Genomic DNA, 16,889 nt, shown 5'->3' with positions numbered 1-16,889 from the left:
AGTTCTAGAACAACATGCTCCCATCCAGACGTCGTCTCTTTCAGGGAAGACCTTGCATTTTCCAACATGACAATGCCAGACCACATACTGCATCAATTACAACATCATGGCTGTGTAGAAGAAGGATCCGGGTACTGAAATGGCCAGCCTGCAGTCCAGATCTTTCACCCATAGAAAACATTTGGCGCATCATAAAGAGGAAGATGCGACAAAGAAGACCTAAGACAGTTGAGCAACTAGAAGCCTGTATTAGACAAGAATGGGACAACATTCCTATTCCTAAACTTGAGCAACTTGTCTCTTCAGTCCCCAGACATTTGCAGACTGTTATAAAAAGAAGAGGGGATGCCACACAGTGGTAAACATGGCCTTGTCCCAACTTTTTTGAGATGTGTTGATGCCATGAAATTTAAAATCAACTTATTTTTCCCTTAAAATTATACATTTTCTCAATTTAAACATTTGATATCATCTATGTTGTATTCTGAATAAAATATTGAAATTTGAAACTTCCACATCATTGCATTCTGTTTTTATTCACAATTAGTACAGTGTCCCAACTTTTTTGGAATCAGGTTTGTAGATGTCTGATCAACTACGAGAACAGCAGCCACATACTCTCGGCTGAATTTCAGGAGAGGCGCATCTCAAACAAGTGTGACGTCCAGCTCCACCTGTCTGGATGTCTAATTGGGTGGAGGGATAGAATTGTAGGTCATGTTAGGGTGTGGTTGGATATTCTAGCTAATATTAAATACAATATCTTGTATGGCTGATGTCTGTTCTAAACAAGTCAGAGTCGGCTGGGTTTTGAATTTAAGATGTTGATGATATCTTCGTAATTCAAATTATCTGTTAGTTCTCTTTCAAAAGTGTCACGTTTAAGGTGTCCTACTAGCCATCTTTGTTCAGATGTTTTCCTTTCTTTACTATGTCATAGCGGTAGAGCCAATTTTGTAAAAAAAAGAAAAAGAAAAAAGAAAAAAGTGTGCTACATGGCAATAGCTGCTATTGTAAAATATATTTAAGTACTGCAGGTATGCATTATTGTATTTTATTTTACTGTTTATTTCACCATGTTAAATTTTAGATTTGTTCAAAAAGACAAAATTTCTTTAATTGTTCTGCCTTTAAACAAATTGGAATTAAACAACCCGCTATACATTCAAATGATAAGAACAAGCAATAAGTTGTGTTTTGTGGTGGATTTGTAGGCCTGAGTCACACACACTGAACACCAGCAGAACCAGAGCAACATCTTCAATGAGAGAGCGATCTTCATCTCCCTCTGCTGATCTCTGCAGATAAAACACACGAAAATGAAAGCAAGAATAAATGGGAATGTTGGTTTCATCAAGCATATTTGTACAATTGCTATTCATGTAGATATAGACAGATTTATTACTAATCCTGCCATCGGATTGAGTCAGAGCTCATACATTAGAAACTATCAGGTAAAACACACATTCACATTAAGCACAAAAAATATCTAGCTGAATCAGACAATATGTACAATTCATTTTGTTACAGTGTAACCTTTGACTTGTTTTATTATGTTCTGATCATTTTCAAGCAGTGATAAGATGATATTTGATATTTTGATTGTGTTGGCAGTAGGAACACTACTCAGATAATAGATTTTATTTTTTCAGCAGTGTAGAGTGTGAATTATTCATTGTTGTCATGTATCTTTACAAAAGCCATATTTGAGTCTAGGTCTAATCTTGTGAAAAATTAAAATATGCATTACAAATACAAGTTTAAAATGCAACACTCAGTGTTTGCTATACAACATGTAATGGGTTTCCTTGCTAAATATTTCTACCAAAGGGTCCATGGCCTGAAAATATCGGTTAGGTATCTATCTTATTTTTCAGGTAAGAGCAGGTGTGGCCATTTGTAAATTTAATGTGTCTTGCTTCCAGTGTCATTCGCTTCCAGTTTTTTTTTTTTTACTGTACAAAACAGCTCATTATGCTGCTTGATATTTCAAACTGGTATTTCTTACCATATTATTTTAATGTATTTTATTAATTATAAACATGCTGGTTTGTAGCACAAACTGTTTTACAGTTTACTGCACTTTGACATTCTTCTTGTATTTCCCTATAGTGGCTAATAAATCGGAAGTCTCGCACATTCACAGAAAACACCTTACTTCCGTGTTGAAAAATAAGATGGATAAACAAAGCAAACTTTGTAATATATTTAAAAGTGTAGTAAATTGTTTTGAAGAAATTGTTGGTTTCACTCAGATTTGGGATGATACCACTGAACTAGAATATATAAACTACTGCATGAGAAGGTGTGGTACAAACTCAAAACAAGTCATCTCAAATATCCTGAAATAAACTTGTAACATGAACATTTTTCCAGAAAATCCCTCCCACGTCACTCCTGTATTATTGGCCTCTATGAAGCAACATTGATATCTGTTTATATGAGAGAATAACTGTTTATGACATACAATAAAGAACAGCTCAGAGGGAGAAATTACTGGAGGAATAGTCATTCTCTCACAGGATTCATACTACAGACGGCATTGTTGATAATGAATGGAAAAGATGGATTTAGTCTATATTTTATTTATTTTAGTTTGTCTGCATATCGACAGTGTACAGAGTCCTATTGGTAAGTCAGATTTATTCAGTGTTTGAATGGGAGGCTGAACTGGATCTTTGCTTACATGATGATGCTGTAGTTTACCAAAAAATAAATCTGACAATGTACATCCAGATCATCTACCTACCTCACTGTTAAAAAATAAAATAAAATAAATAAATAACGGTAAAATACTGGCAGCAATCTACTGTAGGCTATTTCTATGGTATTAATACTGTGAAATTGCTTTACATCGTTTTATCGTAAAAATAAAATACATTATTTTCCAGTATGTTTTATTTTCCAGTAAATTACTAGCAGTGTCAGGATTATTTTTTGTTTAGTTATGTTTTCTTCCCTGTATTTGTTTCTTGTGCTTTAGTTCAGTTCAGCTTTGAATATTTCCTAGTTAGTTTCCTTAGTTACTGATTACATTCAGCTGTTGATCACTGTTTTGTTCTGTTCCATGTCGGTAATTGTCATTGCGTAAGTGTGGTAAATGTGTTTATTCTCCTGAGATTCCCCTGTCCCAGCTAACAGAATTTTGTTATAAGAACATTCTCTAAATATTCAGTGTTGGTTCTGAGAATGTAAAAAACATCCAGTTTTCTTGACGTTACAGGAACGTTTTTATAAGGTATAATTTTCCTCAAATTTTCTTTCAACTTAATTTTGATCTAAAATTCAACATTGTAGGAACGTTGATTTGTAACATTCCAAGAACATGAAAATGTTCAGTTTCCTTAATGTTAGTAGAATGTTATTTAAATGTTAGTATGATGTTCCTGAATCATTCTTTCAATCATTCAAACACCTGCTGTGAACAAACACTGAAAGAAAGAGAAATAAGAACACAAACTACAACTTTCTTCAGCCACAGCCTTAGATGAACTGAAGATAAAAGACATTAAATCTCTGAAGATCTGATTAAACAACTCCACAAACAGCATTACCAGCTTCACTTATTACTAACCAGACAGACTTTATTTCTGTCACACGTCTTCAGAAGCTCTTATTGAGAATTAACAGAGAATGTTTAGTTTGAGGTCACCATCATGGAGGTTGATGGTTGTTTTAGTTAAGCTCTTCACCCCTAATTATTACAGAGATGCTTCTTTATCACACAAACATCAAGAATCAGCCTGTGAATCTCAACGACGGTGACAAGCAACATATTCTGATAAACAGATATATCAACAACTTTTTAAAAAATCCTTCAGGTTATATTGAAAAAGCTGATCTTCTGCTGTAGAATCACAGTGCTGCTGTAATCAATAATGTAAATCTAACTCAGAGATTGGGCTCTAAATGAGTTCAGTGATTCAGGTCAAATAATGATTATGTGAAAACATAACCAACACCACCTGATCATCTTTCTCTTTCCTTGTCTGGCTGTTTTGACTAGCTGTTACAGCAGCCCAAACAAAATCTAACATTAAAAAGTCAAGGGTCAAGAGCCCAACTAAAGAAACTGATCTCCATGATGGTGACTTTAAAATAGTGATTTTCTCCTTTGGTGATTCTGCTTGTTATCATCAGGTGTCTTCAATAATGGTCAGTCATCACTCAATTAATCACTTAATTATCTTATTAACTTTAACTCTGCTTCAGTGGGTGGAACAAAAATATGGCAGGACTTTTACTTTCTGACCCCTGGATTTTACACCACAGTAAAAGCAACCCCAGCCAACACAGCATGGTGGGGCCCAGATGGATGTCACCTGGGCTGTCTAACTGGGTCCCAGCCAGTTTTGTCCACAGTTTCCATGGAGGCCCCACATGGTTTAGCCCAGATGAAATGAACACTGCTCAGTGTGAACACTACAGGCTGTTAAATGTAAAACTGCCAGTGTTGGAGTGAATGTGATAATTAAGTGATTGAATGATGACTGAGCATTACTGAAGATAGCTGATAATAACAAGCAGAATCACTGAAGGACAGAGAAACAGCAAGAACTGGAAAAAAAAAAAAACGAAACAGAAGAACTACAACTTTCTTCAGCCTCAGCCTTAGATGAAATCAACTGAAGATAAAAGACATTAAATCTCTGAAGATCTGATTAAACAACTCCACAAACAGCATTACCAGCTTCACTTATTACTAACCAGACTGACTTTATTTCTGTCACACGTCTACAAAAGTTGTTATTGAGAATTACCAGAAGTTTAGATGTTGATGATTTATTGAGAATAATATTTTGGTTTGACTTCACCATTATTGAGATCAGTGTTGGACACCTTGACTCTTTGACTCTTGACTTTTTAATGTTATTTTTTTGGCTATTGTAACTGTTTGTAATGGCAAGACAAGCAAGACAAAATGTGATCAGATGATATCACCTTTTGACGATATGAATATAATCATCATGTAGTGGTTTAATTCGCTGATATGAGTTTTATTGTTGTGAATCTTGAAGAAAATCTGAATGAGCTTAAAAACACATTGTACACTAAACACATTTAAACTCCTGTGAGATTTACTCACACACAGATATCAAGAATCAGCGTATGAATCTCAACAATAGTGAAATGTTGTATGCTGCAATGCTTTCTGGGAGCCATAGATGAGTTTGTATGATGCACCCAGAATGCACTACGGCATGAAGCATGTCACTGTTATTGAGATTCATACGTTGATCCTTGATATCAGTGTGTGTCTGAAACTTGCAGAAATTTAAAAGTGTTTAATGTAAAATGTGTTTTTAAAAAGAAGCACAACATATTTGTACACATTTTAAAAGTCATTCAGTTTGTTTTCTTTAAACACTGTTGGATTTCATGCTGTAGAGTCATAGCATTATTTTAATCAACAATTATGAACACAAATAACACCATGACATGATTACATCTGTATCAGAGGTAGTCAAGATCAAGACCAAGACCATTCAATAGGAAAGTTAATGAGATAATTAGGTCATTAATCAAGCACTAGTGATGAACACCTGCTGTTAAAGTCCCCCTGAAATCAAAGTTTTTTAGCTTTTAGTATGAATATGTTAGCCTTAGTGAATAAGCTGGTGTGTTCAAAACCAATGACAAAATTTGCATTTAGGAGATATAAGCATTCAAAACTTACAGTCTCTCACTTCCGCTAAAATGGATCACGGATTTTCATGACATCACATCACATTTCAGCTTCTCATCAAATCTACTGTCCAATCAAATGCTCTCTAGAATCTGAAGTCCCGCCCCCTCCTACACTATCAACAGATGCTGAAGCTGTGGCTAAAATCGGTCATTTGTTCACACATTTACTAGTTTCTACATGGTGAATGGCACATAGTGTACTATACAGAGAATAGGGAACGATTCAGACAGTGTAAATATGCACAGAATGCTATATTTTAAAGTAATGTGGAGGAGATTAGGAGGAGAAATGGTTAGATATTAAAAGGTTTTACTGAGTTTAATGACTCTGGCCGAGCTGTGATATAAACAAAAACTATTGGCTATTTTGAAAAGGGGCAGGGCTGTTCGATATATTGCCCTGTCTTCCTGTTTCAGTTGAAATCACGTCAACATACTGAAAAATGCTGCGCATTCCAAGACACTTCAGCAGGCTTTTAACAGGTAGAATCATTGATGGAAAGTGGAAAACAACAACAACATCAAATAAAACACCTGTGCTACTTCTGAACATGAAGATCGAATTTGCAATGGTCTCTTTGTCAAGTCCAGTCAAAAAATATCACTTACACATCAGTGCTTGTGTTTTGGGACAACATTTGTGTTCATTTTGACACATTCACTGTGTCAAACACAGACATTCAGAATGTGTCAAAAAGCATTTGTTAAAAACGACTCAAATTGGCTAAATTCTTACACATCAGTTTGTGAGTTTAGGGACAACACTTGTTGTGTTAATTTTGACAAATTCATTGTTAATGATTTTAACAGTAAATGTGTCAGGAAGGTGATCTGCCGTTAACAAGCAGAATCACCAAAGGAGAAAATCACAATTTTAAAGTCACCATCATTGAGATGAGTGTTTGCTTTAGTTGGGCTCTTGACCCTTGACTTTTTAATTTTATTTGGGTTGTTGTAACTGTGTTATAACATCCAGATAAACAAAGAGAAAAGATAATCAGGTGGTGTTGGTTATGTTTTCATATAATCATTAGTTGACCTGAATCACTGAATTCATTTAGAGCCCAATCTCTGAGTTAGATTTACATTATTGATTACAGCAGCACTGTGATTCTACAGCAGAAGATCTGGTTTATCAATATAATCTGAAAGGTTTCTTAAAAATTTGTTCAGATCTTTAGAGATGTAATGTCTTCTTTTATCTTCAGTTGATTTCATCTAAGGCTGTGGCTGAAGTCAGTTGTAGTTCTTGTGTTTCTCTTTTCTTCAGTCATTCAGAAGGTGATTAAAACTATTGCTCAATCATCACTTAATTAATCACTTAATCTCATTACCTTTAACTCTGCTTCAGTGTTACTTTAACACTATATAGAGAGGGACCATAGGTACTCTGAGCAAAGTTTATTTAATTTTGGGGATATTGCTGTGTATGGCAGTGGATGAGTGCGTATTTTTAAGGAAGGAATAATGTAACAGTCATTGTTACAAAATAAACCTTGACAAGCTAATCACTTCCCCAACATGATCTCGTATCATCCTGTCATCCTATTTTGTTATTAGCAGTTGATTGTTCATTATCATTCTTATTACACCACCCACTTACTAAATAAGTAAATAAATTGATGTGAAATTTGAGTTGAAATTATTCCATTATGTGATAGGAAAGAGTTTAAGGTGATTCAAGAGTCAAGATCAGTGTATGAAATCAGTTTCCAGGGGCAACACCCAAGTACACAGTTCAGAATGTTGTGATTGACCAATCAGAATCAAGTATTCCAATGGGATGTATCATAATAAACAAGGATAGACCCAGGTGACTGAAACCTTTATGTGAGTAGGAATGGTAGAACAAGATCAAGTAAAGGTCAATAACAAAGTCTATTGGTGTAACATCTCAGGTATCCTCAAATAAACTTGTAACATGAAACTATTTCCATACAATCTCTCCCATATCATTCCTTATTGGCCTTTATGAAGCACTTTTGATACCTCCTTACACTAGAGAATAACTGTTTATGACATACAATAAAGAACAGCTCAGAGAGAGAGAAAATACAGGAGGAATAGCCATTCTCTTCTCTGCCAGGCTTCATAATTCAGGCTGCACTGACAGTGAATTATGGAAAAGATGGATTTATTTTATATTTTATTTATTTTAGCTTGTCTTAATGTCCACAGTGTAAGGCAAGGGTGGGGAACGTTGATCCCGGAGGTCATTGTCCTGCAGAGATTAGCTTCATCCCTGAGAAAAAAAAAACAAAACAAAAAAAACAAACAAAAAAAAAACATTTACCTGCCAGTAACTGTAGTAATCCCGCAGACCTTGATTAGCTTCAGGTCTGTTTAATTAGAGTCGGAGCTAAAGTCTGCAGGACAATGGCCCTCCAGGATCAACATTCCCCACCCCTGGTGTAAAGAGTGCTAAACAGCAAAAACTCCAGTGTTAAATGAATTCTCATGGGAGTATATGTGAGACCATACTCAAGAGTGTTAAAGTGTTAAAATAAGAGTGTTAAATGAACACTGAAACAGTCTTAAAGTTAGTGGAATTAAAGGTGCTCTAAGTGATGTCACGTGTTTTTAGGCCAAAACATTTTTTGTCACATACAGCAAACATCTCCTCACTATCCTCTAGCTGCCTGTCCCCTGAACACACTGTAAAAAAACACGGTCTCTGCAGTCGCCACAAGCTCCAAAAACGGCAATAAAAACGAACTGGTGCAGTCTGGACCACTCAACACTCTAACAAGAATGATTTTAAATGCGCATTCATGACTGTTTCAGGAAGCACGGATGGGAGGGGGAGGAGGAGGGAGGGTCTAGCTAGCCTCTGTTTTGTTTGACAACACTTCGAACATCAACAAGAAGTTACTCCACCCAGGGGGGTATTCCAGAAAGCAGGTTATGTGACATATCTGGGTATGTTTAAGAGTAAGTAAGCGGATAACCTCAACTTTCGGTTCCAAAAACGGAGGTAACTTTTAGGGTATGTAAGTAACCATAGCAACTTGCTCTCTGAACCTAACCTGCTCCGGAGCAGGTTATGTTAAAGGGTTAGTTAGTTTAAGAGGAATTCAGATGCATGTTATATTATCAATATGGTTATATTAATGTATCTAAATTTGTTATATAGTTACAGTTATATACACAATGTTATATTATACAATATATAAATGTTTATTCAATTCTAATATATGAATGTATTTTATTGTCATCTCACACATGGATCTGCTTTTTATCCTTTATAACAGGACATTTTCTATGCTATAATTTCTATAATATAATACATATCATATATGTGATATTTTATTAAATAATTAGCATCAAACAAACAATATTAAGATTAAAAATTATTGTACAACCACCCAATAGGTGGTGATGTGCACCAAGTAGGTTATGTAAATCGCCATTAAACAAAAGAAGAAGAATGAAGTAGAATGGCGCGCTTTTTCTTAGCATCTGTTTCCATGGTGAATCATCAATTTGTCGCTCTGTTGAGAATGTCTTGTGTGTTTACTGGGAACATACTCTGGGTTGGCTGAACTTATTCCCAGACACATTTTTGGAACCAGCATACCACGAGTAAGCAAGGTTTGGGTTAATCAACTGAGAGTTCAGGGTATATGTGACAGTAAGTTAACCCTGCTTTCTGGAATACACCCCAGGATTGCTTAGAGCATCTTTAAATGATTAATTGAGTGATGATTTAACATTATTGAAGACACCTGATGATAACAAGCAGAATCACCAAAGGAGAAAATCACAATTTTTAAGCCACCATCATGGAGATGAGTGTTTGCTTTAGTTGGACTCTTGACTTTTTAATATTAGATTTTGTTTGGGCTGTTGGAACTGAGTTGTTAGATTCATATGCTGACAGTCTCTCTGTGTCTAAATGAAAGTTATTATTATTATTGTTATTGTTTTATCAGAACAGCTTTTGTGAAATCATTTGGATTATACTGATAAAGCTGATCTTGTGCTGTAGAATCACAGTGCTGCTGTAATCAATAACGTAAATCTAACTCAGAGATTGGGCTCTAAATGAGTTCAGTGATTCAGGTCAAATAATGATTATGTGAAAACATAACCAACACCACCTGATAATCTTTTTTCTTGTTTGTCTGGCTGTTATAACTCAGTTACAATAGCCCAAACAAAATCTAATATTAAAAATTTAAGGGACCAGGGAATCAGAAATCCACTATCCATGTCACCAGTATATCAGTAAAAAAATAATGAATATTAAATAAAATGCATTTTAAAATGGTATATGCTTGCGTTTAAATTGTTAGTCATTTATTTTTTACTGTATTGTGTGATTTAGTGTACTTTGTGCTACCGAGTTTAAGCTGTCCTCAAACCAGTGACTAATTTCTGTTTAAGGGACCTCAGAGATAAATTGTGCAACTGGAACTAATACCGAAGTAGGGAGTATTCAGGAGGGATATGAAGGTGAGAAATGTCCACAATATTTGATGTTTCTTTTCACATTTGAAAAAAAAAAAAAAAAAAAAAAATCAGGAGCAAACAATTATATTATATTATTTTAATATAAACAATATGATTTGCATTGAAACAGCTCATATAAAATAATTGATGTTTGTTAAAAAAAAAAAAAAAAGTGGTCATTTAAAAAGCCTTTGCTTGTGAATAGCAGTAATGCAAGAACAATAGCGGCATTATCTAGTATTTATATTTTAGGTATTGTGTGTTAGAATGTGTATTTAAATGTGTATTTGTTCTGTCCTTCAGGAGATGTTGAGATTATCACTAATATCGGACCTGTTGATCATCTGGTGCTGGAGTCATATCTCTTTCCCATTGGTGTGTCATTTCTGGAGCTGGTTTACTCTGATGGAGGCTCAACCGCTACTGTACGAACCATCAGACCACTGGATGCTGATGTACTACAGGAGGTTTGTCCCTCATTGAACCAAATTTCATCAAAATTTATGATATAATTTATCAATTTATCAACTACAAACCGAAAATATCCTGTGCTGATTGACCGTTTAGTTTAGGCTAAATCTGCAACCGTTACCCATTCTGGCACAGTTGGTAGTATTACATTTTATTATTATTATTTTTTAATTACTTTAAGAAATTAAGTGTCACCTATGACTCCTGTTTTTTTTGTTTTGTTTTGTTTTTTTATTATTTCAGTCAGGAGGGATTTTGTATTATTCACTCACTTGCCCAAACCCGTCGGTAAGTTTCAACAATAACATTATCAAATCATTCAATATGACAAAGTATTATAGAAATAAAGATTCAGCACATAAATCTTCACTATAAAGTCTTCATTATGCATTTCAGCTGAAAAACATCAGGAGAGTACAAGTTCAGGATGTCAATGACAATCCTCCGATCTTCCAGAGTAAATCATACAGCGCCACAGTGTCAGAGGTGTGTGTAATGTCATCTTTATACAGCAGTAGTGTGTTTGGTCACTCAGAGACTCACATCTCTTTGTAAACTGTGTCTTTTGCTCCAGGCATTGGCTGTGGGTTCAGATGTGCTCAGAGTGACGGCTAAAGATGCAGATGTTTCTACAGAAAACAACAGAATTACATATTCTATACTGGTAAATCATGAACAATTATCATATATTTTATATAATTCTAACACAGGCACTAGATGTAAGTAATTTAATTATAAGTTTAATTTCAAATATGGCTGTCAATCAATTAAAATATTTAATTATTTTTTACAGTTACAGTTGCATACAGATTCTTCTGAAGGAAAGAGAACTAAATAATATAAATTATTCAGTAAGCTCAGCTTGAGTCCATGAATTTCATTTTAATTAATCACTTCCCCTCTATTAACAGCCTCCAGCACCAGATGAATTTGAAGTGAGAAGTGACGGCAACATCCGGCTGAAACAACGTCTGAACTTCAACAATGATCAAGAGTACACCTTCATCGTCGAAGCTAAAGTAAAAACAAACTCTCTGACACCCTACTAGTCCCACATCCAATTTACTTTGAAAGTGAAAAAGTGAAAGTGAAGTGACATGTGGCCAAGTACCCATACTCGGAATTTGTGCTCTGCATTTAACCCATCCAAGTGCACACACACACACACACAGCAGTGAACACACACACACACAGCAGTGAACACACACACCGTGAACACACACCCGGAGCAGTGGGCAGCCACTGCTGCGGCGCCCGGGGAGCAGTTGGGGGTACGGTGCCTTGCTCAAGGGTCTCACCTCAGTCATGGTATTGAAGGTGGAGAGAGCGCTGGATATTCACTCCCCTCACCGACAATCCCTGCCGGACCTGAGACTCGAACCCATGACCTTTGGGTTACAAGTCCGACTCTCTATCCATTAGGCCATGACTGCCCCAAATCACCATACATCAAACTTGCTTTAGTAGTTTATTCTTTAAGAGAATAATTTACACAAAAGTGAAATTTTGTGCAACACAAGAGATGTTTAGCAGAATGTCCAAGCTACTTTTAACATAAAATTAATGTGGATAGGGACCACTGAACTATAATTTGAAGCTAAATAGTAATAAAACACTATGTTTTTTTGCAGGATGTAGGAGGACTCAATGACACCACAACAGTTACAATTACGGTTGAAGATTTTGACAATCTGAACCCTTATTTTGATCACAGTCTCTACAAGGCCTCCATTGAGGAAAATCAGGTAAATGACGTCATGATCAATACTTTAAACTCATGTCTGATCAAACAAATCAAACCCTCCATGTCTTTTCTATTCATGCACAGGTAGGACAGTTTTCAGACGTCACTCCTGAGGCCATAAAAGCTCAAGATGGCGACATGGGCATCAACGAGACTGTAGTTTACAGCATAACAGCAGGTGCTGATAACAGAAGATTTACAACATACACTCTCAGAAAATAAAGTACAAAATTGTACCTTTAGGGCAGGGGTGGAGAATGTTGATCCTTGAGGGCCATTGTCCTGCAGAGTTTAGCTCCAACCCTAATTAAACACACCTGAAGCTAATCAAGGTCTTCAGGATTACTTAAGTTACAGGCAGGTGAGTGTTTTTTTCAGGGTTGGAGCTAAACTCTGCAGGACAATGGCCCTCCAGGATCAATGTTTCTCACCCCTGCTTTAGGGGTACAATGGTACAAATTTGTACCCTTGTGATTTGTACCTTAAGAGACCAGTTTTGTACCTTTGGTGACAATTTTGTACCTTTATTTAACAGTACAAAAACTGACCCTTCAAAAAGGGGACAAAATTGGCTTTGACAGCGTACAATCGTTGACTATAATGAGATATATATATATATATATTTTACACACACACACACACACTGAATTAAAATCAGAATTTATTAAATCCTTTTCATTTTCACATTTTACAACATTTCATTTTAAACACATTTTTAAACATTCCATATGAGTCCATCTTGCCGGGTGTTAAAAAGTAACACTGAAGCAGTGTTAAAGTTAACGAGATAATTGATTGATGATTGAGTGATGATTGACAATTAGTGGAGACACCTGATGTTAATAAGCAGAATCGCTGAAGAAACAACAAGAGAAAAAGAGAGAGACACAACAACTACAACTGACTTCCAGCCATTAAACATTATTACACTTATTATTAACCAGTTTGATTTGATTTCTGTCATACATCAACAAAAGTTCTTATTGAGAATTAACAGATGTTTAGATGTTAATGTTTTAATGAAAGTTTAGTTTGAAGTCACCATGATGGTGAAAAGCATTTCCTTTAGTTGGGCTCTTGACTCTATTTATTAACATTAATTTATCTCTGGTTGCTCCAACTTTGTGTTTGTAGAGCACATTTGTTATGGCCAGAGAAACTATGATCTGAGCTGTGTTTCCCAAAAGTGCTATGAGCCAAAGTTGATCAATTTATTTATAGTAAATCTCTGTTAGCGCTTGAGATCCAGCAGAGCTTTTATAATCTGAAGGGTTTTTTGAAACACACACAGACATCAAGAATCAGCATATGACCCTCAACAATGGTGACAATCAAAACTGAAGCTTCAGTGTATAATGTTTTATTCTTAAAAAAAAATAAAAAATAATAATAATAATACTGCTGTTGGATCTCAAGCTGTAAAATCACAGGACTACAATCATTAATACTAAAGCTACACATCAAGCACACAGTCAGAGATAGGGCTGGGCGATATATCGCATGTGATTGTCACGCGCATTTCGTCAGTATCACCTGCTTTCAAATGGAGCGGCATTTAATAGACAGAGCCGTAGATCACTGACAAGCTACGCAATATCGCGTTCATTATCGAAGGCGATTCATCTGCGATAATGAATGCGATATTGTGCAGCTTGTCAGTGAACTACGGCTCTGTCTATTAAATGCCGCTTCATTTGAAAGCAGGTGATGGCGATTTAGTGGTAATAAGGGAACCCGCTTTACTGACGAAATGCGCGTGACAATCGCATGCGATATATCGCCCAGCCCTAGTCAGAGATTTAGACTCTAAACAACATCACATGATGATTATATCATCATATTATTTTGTGACCAGAACATATTTTCTCTGACCATAACAAATGTGCTTTACAAACACAAAGTTGGAGCAGCCAGAGAAAAAATAATAATGAAAGGTAAAGAGTCAAGATTTCTGCTTATTAACATCAGGTGTCACCACTCATAGGCATAATTTGCGGGTGGGAGGGGTGGGACATGTCCCCACCACTTTTTGAAAGGGACGATATTGTCCCCACCACTTTTTGAAACATCTCGCGGCATCTCCCGTATATCTAATACAAAAGAAACACCTCTAGTTGATTATCAGTTTGAGTTAATAGGCAATCTGGCGCTAGAATGTGTTGTTTTTGAAATCTTGTTGAGTGCTCGTTGTCACTGCTATCAGAGGCTCAACAGTGTTCTCTTGGTGCTCGTGCACACTGCGCAGTGTTCACACGGACGAGCACTTCAATCTATCGCTCTGTTGCAGAGACTCTTTATTCGTTATGTTGAATCACAAAACAAAATACACATAAACGTGTCCCTGCTCTTGATATACAATCACTGACGAACATCTTTGGTTTTAATGACAGAAAAAAAATTCGAACCCCGAATCTCTTGCATGCTAAATGAAAATATTGCCTCCAGTCCATCAGGACAATCGATTTTCAACAGCGGATCCACGTATTTAATAACTAATATACATACTCTCGAGACATATTGTATTATAGCAGATGTAAGGAAGAAACTATCATTTAATTTTACACATTCACATTCCTGTCCCACCCACTTTTTAAAACAAAGTTATGCCACTGTCACCACTAATTGTCAATCATCACTCAATCATCAATCAATTATCTCATTAACTTTAACACTGCTTCAGTGTTACTTTTTAACACCCGGCAAGATGGACTCATATGGAATGTTTAAAAATGTGTTTAAAATTAAATGTTGTAAAATGTGAAAATGAAAAGGATTTAATAAATTCTGATTTTAATTCAGCGTGTGTGTGTGTATATATATATATCTCATTATAGTCAACGATTGTACGCTGTCAAAGCCAATTTTGTCCCCTTTTTGAAGGGTCAATTTTTGTACTGTTAAATAAAGGTACAAAATTGTCACCAAAGGTACAAAACTGGTCTCTTAAGGTACAAATCACAAGGGTACAAATTTGTACCTTTGTACCATTGTACCCCTAAAGGTACAATTTTGTACTTTATTTTCTGAGAGTGTACTTACATGACACATCTGATCTAAGTAACCTTCTCCACCAGTTCCCAAATAAAGTTTCTCTGTAGATGTGTGAGAGCTAGAGGTGAAACACTGATTTTAAATCTGATAATATAGAAAATTCCACCAAACAATGGTCAAGAACAGTAATTGTAATAAAACAAGTACTTTACACTGCTAATACACTTCTATTTGAATAAATAATTGCACTCATATTCTGTATTAAGTTTCTCATAATAACAAAGCATGTATCCACATTTCTGTTTCAGTCTTTCCAAATGAATATCAGAGCAACTTTGTAATCGATGCAAACAGTGGAGTAATCTCTGTGACAACGGCACTAGACCGAGAGGAAATAGACCAGATAACTGTTTACATACAGGTATCAGACGTTTATTATGACCTTTATGAATCAGAAGAGATTTCAGTATTGTGTTTGTTTATATTTTCTCTTCATGATTTCTTTATAAACAGGCAACTCAGCAGGATGATGCCAGTAAGACGGCTAACGCTGTTGTGTCCGTCACCATTGAGGATGTGAATGACAACCCTCCGAAATTTGACCAGGATGAGTACACCGTATCTATTCTGGAAAATTCATTACAAGATCAGTTGGTTCTTCAGACTAGAGTCACTGATCTAGACCTGGTACTGTTCCTCAAAACATCACTGTCTGATTGTAAAGTAATATAACTATTGTGAGATTCAGCTAAAAAAACAATACATAAGAAAAGTTACTAAATAAAAACTTACTAAGTGACAATTTCTCTAGGGAGGATGAAGTGAGAGAAGATAAGCAGACATTAAATTGTTATTTTTTATTTAACTTCAAAATTTCCAAATGTAACTTATAGTATTCAAGCAAAATCCACCAAAGTCTGTCAGTGTAGTAACTGCCCCACCCAAAAAAAAATGCCTTAAAAAATAAACTTAAATACACACAGTCTAGCTGTTGCAAAGGTGTTCTTGGTTGTTACAAAGTCATTTCCAAGCATTGGGTGACTCATTACTCTTGCAGCTGCACGGTAACCACATGGCTACCTCTAGCAACAACTTAAAACTTAGTAACATCTTAGCTACCCTAGCAACAATTCAATAGAATTCCCTACTACTCAGAACAGTTTAGCAACAGCTTTGTCATGCAAGTATACAAGGCATATGTAACATACCAATCTCTCTTCTAACTGCTCAAATACGTAAACTACACAAGACCTAAACGACTTTCAAATTAACCATGTAAACTTCTATGTAAGGTTTTGTCAAGCCAACATTCAAAGTATGTTTTGATGAACATACCTTTACTCTACTTTTCTTTCTGATCAGGGAGGATTCTCTAAAGGTCAATTCATCATGGATAGCGATACCTTCATTATCAACAGTCAAGGATTAATATCACTCCGGAGCAATGCCACCTTGGATAGAGAAACTGTAGACAATTACAATATACAGGTACAAACCCAGCAAACAGAATTTTGTTATAAGAACATTCTCTAAATATTCAGTA

General features: G+C 35.6%; 1 protein-coding gene across 1 annotated transcript in view; it reads left to right on the top strand.

Moving 5' to 3' along the window:
* Nucleotides 1–2,504: 2,504 nt before the first annotated feature.
* LOC125271815 (protein dachsous-like) overlaps nt 2,505–16,889 on the top strand; it is a 35,070-nt gene continuing 20,685 nt past the window's right edge. The window contains exons 1-12 of the mRNA XM_048196075.1: nt 2,505–2,631; nt 10,075–10,143; nt 10,444–10,607; nt 10,855–10,899; nt 11,008–11,097; nt 11,186–11,275; nt 11,523–11,630; nt 12,243–12,356; nt 12,440–12,533; nt 15,655–15,767; nt 15,860–16,033; nt 16,709–16,834. Of these exons, the coding sequence (XP_048052032.1) occupies nt 2,556–2,631; nt 10,075–10,143; nt 10,444–10,607; nt 10,855–10,899; nt 11,008–11,097; nt 11,186–11,275; nt 11,523–11,630; nt 12,243–12,356; nt 12,440–12,533; nt 15,655–15,767; nt 15,860–16,033; nt 16,709–16,834 (1,263 nt within the window). The 5' untranslated portion in view covers nt 2,505–2,555. The remainder of the gene's footprint in view (nt 2,632–10,074; nt 10,144–10,443; nt 10,608–10,854; nt 10,900–11,007; nt 11,098–11,185; nt 11,276–11,522; nt 11,631–12,242; nt 12,357–12,439; nt 12,534–15,654; nt 15,768–15,859; nt 16,034–16,708; nt 16,835–16,889) is intronic.

This window comes from Megalobrama amblycephala, linkage group LG7 (assembly GCF_018812025.1).
Source record: "Megalobrama amblycephala isolate DHTTF-2021 linkage group LG7, ASM1881202v1, whole genome shotgun sequence".
In the NCBI taxonomy this organism is placed as follows: domain Eukaryota; kingdom Metazoa; phylum Chordata; class Actinopteri; order Cypriniformes; family Xenocyprididae; genus Megalobrama; species Megalobrama amblycephala.
This window is presented reverse-complemented; position numbering and strand designations above follow the sequence as displayed.